This window comes from Elaeis guineensis, chromosome 7 (assembly GCF_000442705.2).
Source record: "Elaeis guineensis isolate ETL-2024a chromosome 7, EG11, whole genome shotgun sequence".
NCBI classification, from domain to species: Eukaryota; Viridiplantae; Streptophyta; class Magnoliopsida; order Arecales; family Arecaceae; genus Elaeis; species Elaeis guineensis.
This window is the reverse complement of record NC_025999.2, coordinates 94,612,258-94,618,354: the sequence shown is the minus strand read 5'-3', so window position 1 is coordinate 94,618,354 and position 6,097 is coordinate 94,612,258. Positions and strand designations below refer to the sequence as shown.

Below are 6,097 nucleotides of genomic sequence, written 5' to 3'. Positions count from 1 at the left end.
TTGAAGCGTGGTTGGGTACGACATTGGGATGGAGTGGGAGACCATATTTCTCCGAGTATGCATAGTTTCTACAGAACAATAAACTGAAATAAGAATGCCAATTGATTGGGTTGGCACGATTACTTGATATTGGATGAGAGTAGCATAGATCAGATCCCGCCCTCACACCAATTTCGCCCTAGCTTTCTCAAGCCTAATTCAATAAATAAATAAATAAAATAAAAAATAACTTAAAAGTTAATCCTAAATGCAATAAAAGATTTTTTTTTTTTTGATAAAGTAGGAGGGTGACCATCCAGCAGTTTATTTCAAAGTAGGTTTCTTGCATCATAGCAGGAATGAGATACATGACTTACAGAAACGATGAGACGTCATTTCGTGAAACCAAAGTATAATCAAAAAGACCGGTGATGGCTATTTAGAAATTTGATGTATTATTTTAAAGTTACAGAAGTTCTGACTCGAGAATCAGCTCAAACTCATGACATTTTTCTTCTTTAGAAAACAAGAATTGTAATTGAAGAATTAGCTTAAACGGCCTCCAACAAGCTTGGTACCTATTTGGCTGGCTGACTCTATATTGACTTCTAAATTCTTAGGTGATGAATCAATATAATACTTTTTTCTACAGTGTGTATGAGCTCAGGCAAAAATAAAATCAAAATCACTTGTTCCTATCTGGTAGTTATCAAAATTATGAATACCCAATATATGAGATCCATTTTAATCATTTTTATGGTGCATTTTTGTACACAATCCACTCTTGGCAGTGTTTTGATTATTTTCATTCTACTTGTAATTAATTGGTTGAAAGTTAATTCAAGCAAATTGATCAACTCGTGTCGAAACTTCTAAGCTAGCTGGGTATCTACAAACATGGTAAGGACTCAAGGTTTTTGAAACATAAGATCTTGATAATTTCAATGGATGGTTGAGAATAAGATGAATTGGTATCTAGGTTTATAAAGAACGGAGATATTTCAAATTTTAATTGGTGAAGATCCAGTTGTCTAGGTAAGATTGAGATATTTCAAATTCTGTTTTTGGAGGCTTTTCTCTCTATTCTTTTCTAGAGAGAGAAGCTTTGAGAAATACTTTTCTTCTCCCATATCCTCGAGCACAGAGCACATCTTCGACGAATCCCTTCCCCTGGAAGCCGGCCGATGCTTGCTGATCATCGGGCCCCTCTTTCTCTTCTTCTCTCCCCCTTCCTCCTTCTCGCCCTTGTTCTTATTCCTTTCTCTCCTCCTTTCTCTTCTCCTGCTTTTCTCGAGGACCGGTGAGGCCATCTCCAGCTTTCTCCGACAAGACCATCTCTGGCGATTTTGCTTTCTCTTCTTCTCTCGTTATCGTTGGAACCCTCCATGTAAAGTCACTCACCCACTTCTTTGTGATCCGATGAGGCCATCTCCTTTGGTGACCGTCGGCCCCCTCTTTTTTATTCTCTGTGTTTCGATTCGGACTCTTGTTTCTCCCTCCTTTGATGGTTAGCACTGGGCCCCTCTCTTTCCCTCTCTTCTGCCTCCTCTCTCCCTCCCTCCCTCTCTTCTCTGTGTTTCGGTCCCTTTAATAGATCTTTCTCTCCGATGGACGGCAGACAGCGGAAGGTCGGGCCCCCCTTTTTCTCTCTCTCTCCCTTCGCATGTCCCTTTCGATGGTGGACCAGTCCTCCCTCTCTTCTCTTTGTGTTTGGGTCCCCATCGGCAAGTCCTTCCAATGGATGACGGATGGCGATAGGCTGGACCTTCCTCTCCCTCCTCATGGCCGGCCATCACCCCCTCCCTCTCTTTTGTGTTCCGGTGCCCTTCGGTGGCCGAATGGAGGCTGTGGATCGGCTCTTTCTCTCCCTCATCTTATAGTGGCAGGACGGAGGCCGCACCCTTCTCTCTTTTCCTCTCTCTGTTCTCTCTCTCCTCTTTTTCCTATTTCTCTGTTCGGGTCGTTCCCCCTTGCGATGAGCCCTCCTCCGCCAGTTGCTAGCCTGTCCCTCCGTCAATAGCCGATTTGTCCCTCCACTGGTAGCCAGTCTCTCCCTCTGCTAGTATCCCCTCTCCAGTCGGGTGCTGTGCTCCACCACAGCCAACCGACTGTCACCCCTCGGTTTGGTACTGTATCTTTTCTCTCTTTTGTCCCCCTTTTCTCTGGGTTGCTGGACTCTCTCCTGGTGCTGCTATAGGGCCATCACTGGCGGACGATGGTTCTATCCCTCCAATAAGTGTGATGATCGATATTGCTCTCCTCTCTGTGCTCTTCTACTCCTGATGTGGTGGTCGATGTCGCTCTTCTCTCCTCTCATCACCTCGATCTTCGATCGATATTCTCCGTCGGTGGTCAGCATTGCATCATCCAGCAATGGCAAGATGGCGATTTCTTCTTTTATAATTTAAATTTTAAAATCTGATTATTAAGGAGAAATTTAAAATTTTCAATATTGGTTGATGGGTTAGTAGGAAAAAATTTAAAATTCAAATTTTAAATTTGAATTTTTGTATTGTAGGTTTGGTGGGGGTTCCTCTTCTTTTCTTCTTTTGTACTCTCTTTCTTCTCTATAAATTTGGTGTCTATTGTGCTAATGCACATTAGTTTCCATTTATATCAAAAAGATTAAGTGGGGATTGATTTTTCAACTAGACTAGCATATATCAAAAGATTAGGGATGATACCTAGAGCCGCTCTCTATTGGCCTGATATTTGTATCAATGGAGTAGCTAGGGATGACAATAGGATAGGTATACAAGTTAAGTAGACCATTAGCTATATCCATTTGATAATTAGGGACCACATATCCATACCCATCTCGATGCAGGGTGGGACTGACAGAGACAGAAAGAATGGATTGGGATGCATAGAAGAAGGTAAAGCTGTAATTTTTTTTTGTGCATACAAATTAAATAAATAAAAAATATTAAACAAAAAAAATCAAATATATAAAACATAAAAACCAAATTTTCAATAACAAGAAAATAAAAACAAAAAATTATTTTTTAGAAAGTTAAAAATATTATCCTTGGTGGAGCCAAGTGGCATGGGCCTGTTACTCATGGAGAAGGTTGGAAATAAGATCAAAGAGGAGATTGTCGGGCTTGTCATCTATATGGAAAGATATTTGTTTAAAAACTTCCATCTTTTGGAGTTATGTAGCTTTTAAGATGGGGAATGATGGCTCAATTCATTTTTGGAAAAATGTTTGGATCGATATGATTCCTCTTTATTCTTGTTTCGAAGAGTTTTATAATTATGTATCGAGACTGAATAGACCTATTTCATCATACTGGAGTTAGAGGAATTTGAGATGGTATATCAAAGTTCAAAGGCCATTGGTTGTACTTCAAGAGATCTAGTTGCCTTCCTTGCTATCCATTCTTACCCCTCTTAGGCCATCTTGTATCGTAGATGTACCGATTTAGAAGCTTACATATAATGGTTTATTCCTTCTACAAGTTCTCAATAGTTGAAAAAATGAAGGTTTTCTTTAGGTTGGTAACAAGGAATAAGCTGCATATAGGTGAAGTTCTTACAAGAAAAGATTGGAATATCAGCTTCAGATGTATATTATGTGGCTTGAGTTGACAATCAAGCACCCATTTATTTTTTAGATGTTCTCTTGCAAGGAGTTTGTGGCCAATAATAAAATTATAACTGAATTTAAGAGATAAATCTTCTCCATTGCTTGACATGTGGATTATTTGGAAAAGAAAATTACAAGAACAAACTTGAGAGCAAGGCAGGTGATCAATTAATAGCTACAGTATGTTAGAAAGTTTGGAAGAAAAGGAACAATCAGATATTTCTGAGGAAGAAATGCTCTATGTTTTTTGTTTTGCAGAATATTTTTCAGATTTTTCATGACTAAGAACACCGCTATTCTTTGCAAAATAAAAATAAATATAAGAGACTCTGAATGAAGTTAGAAATTTTAGCTACAATTACAACAAATCACAAATAATCTTCCCTTCATTTTTTTTCTTTTATTCCTTCTATATCTAATATAGTTTCTATATTTTACTTCTCTTAGAATTATAATTAACTTTGATTTTTTATATCGGCAATAAAAAGGAGGTAGCATCCTGGTACCTCTGTTTTCAATCAATCAAAAAAAAAAAAAAAAGGGTTAAATTTTCTTTATACTACGAAAAGCAATCAATTAAAAGAACAAACAACTAAACATATATCTTATAGTCTTTTTGGTGATTAATTACAATAGAAGTGGAATTCGAACCCACACCCTTGCGGACCAGAACCTTATAAATCGGGCACCTTTGACCAACTCGGCCATCTCAACTAAAACAATCAGGGATCCATAACAGATCTTCATATCATTGGCCAGTTATCTGCAAAAGATCCGAAATGGTCATCATGCATCATATTGTCGAACATGAAACTGCTCCCACCGCCACACACCGTGGTGCCAGCAGGAAGGTAGGTTGGCTTTAGGTAGGGATCATCCATGAGAATTCGCAACAGTCGATCTCTTTGTTCTTGTGACTCGAGGACTTGCTGTCTGGTTGTTTTCAGCTGCCCCTTGAGATCTTCCACGCACTTCTGCAAGTAGGAGATGGCAGTGGTGCATCCATAGACAGGGTCTCGAAGCCTTGCATGGGCTTCGTACACCATGCTTTTTACAGCATCCTCCCGTCTTCCTTCCTCCACCATCTGATCCATGAAATAGTGGCACGTTAGATTGCTAGAAGTCTTGGACATGCATTATTATTGTATACTTTATCCTTGAGGACATATGGTTCAGAATGCATCTCTGTTCTTTGTACACCCATGCAAGAATTGATATATTTTTATTTATTTAGATGATTTATTAATTTCAATGACCTATACCAAATGTTTTATATATATATATAAAGTAGTGTCCAACATAAGCTTCCTTTTGAAATATTTAATATCAGTAGTAGAACATCCCACATGAGATGCACGCGCTGTAGAGAAGGATGAATCTCTGAGCTTTTTAGTACTAGAATGAATATATTCATCAGTGCGTTCTGTCCTAATATTTATTGTAAGTTATAACTACTCTTGTTCTAGTATCATTAGTCTAAGAAGGATAATAACCAAAGAAGGGTACCTACCCTTCTTAGTCGAGGAAATGCCATCAGTTGTCTCATATAATACTCATATATACGCTAATCTTTCGCAAATATTTGACATTCACTTTTAATATATATTTATATGTAGATTGGAGTAAATTCTGAGGCATGCTAAAGCCACGTGTACAAGGAAGTGAAAGCTACACATATGCGTTATGTAAATCGCATATGGTCGCTTCCTGATACACGTGCGGCACGCAAATCAAAAGGGATTACGAAATGGTGATGCACGTGGCATGTAGATAGCTTCTACACTACTCGTATGGACCGCAATCTGTGGTAGTTATTTTAAGTCATGCCTTGAGCACCCAAGTCAAGATGACACCAAAGGAGATGCCGCATATTTCCAAGCTAAACTCCACCTCAATCCCCCAAGAAGTTTGCTCTAAAACGGATCCTTAAGTATACGTGTGTGTGTGTGTGTGTTTCAAATGAATAAATCCATCAAATTAAATAGACAATTAATATTCGATCTCCAGCCAACAATAAACTCATTTAAAATTAAGAATGATCACTCGTTACTGCCTCTCCAAACCACATATATAGAACCAGCAAGCATTATGGCCAGTAATAAACTCATATAAAGCTGGGATCTTTGAGCAAAAAGGTCGAATATCCACCAACTCATTTCATAACTAACGAAATGGAAAAATCTTCAAGGATTTGAACTTAAGTATGAGAGACAAATTCAATTTCATGTCATTATCTAAGTATCTAGAAACTCCTGAAACAGAATTCAAGAACGGGTAGAGTAGGAATTAATTAAGAGCACTCACGAGAAGCAGTTTGATCACATTGCTAGCTCCAAACACCTTATGAACGCTCGCGAACTTCTCGGGCTCGTCGGATGGGAAGTAGGGAGCCAGCATGCAGTTGTGACTGCACTTGCGGTGAAGCGTCCGGCAGCCGGCGCATGGGAGATCAGGGCGGGCGCGAACACTGGAATCCATGATCGAGTAGCAGTATATTAATGGCCGCTCTTTAGGAGGCGCAGGCTGAGC

General features: G+C 39.1%; 1 protein-coding gene across 1 annotated transcript; it reads right to left on the bottom strand.

The window, feature by feature from the left end:
• Positions 1-4,144: 4,144 nt before the first annotated feature.
• Positions 4,145-6,097, bottom strand: LOC105048360 (LOB domain-containing protein 25-like). Its single transcript, XM_010927658.4, has 2 exons — positions 5,873-6,097; positions 4,145-4,653 (listed from the first exon to the last, which is right to left on the bottom strand). Exons 1-2 carry the CDS (start codon positions 6,044-6,046, stop codon positions 4,312-4,314), a joined length of 516 nt encoding a protein of 171 aa, XP_010925960.1. The 5' UTR covers positions 6,047-6,097; the 3' UTR covers positions 4,145-4,311.

Bases quoted from the DNA above. Each gene is read 5' to 3' on its own strand.
- LOC105048360 (XM_010927658.4), bottom strand. From the start codon at position 6,046: ATGGATTCCAGTGTTCGCGCCCGCCCTGATCTCCCATGCGCCGGCTGC. The intron at 4,654-5,872 runs GTGAGTGCTCTT...TTCATGGATCAG, and splicing joins ATGTGATCAAACTGCTTCTC to ATGGTGGAGGAAGGAAGACG.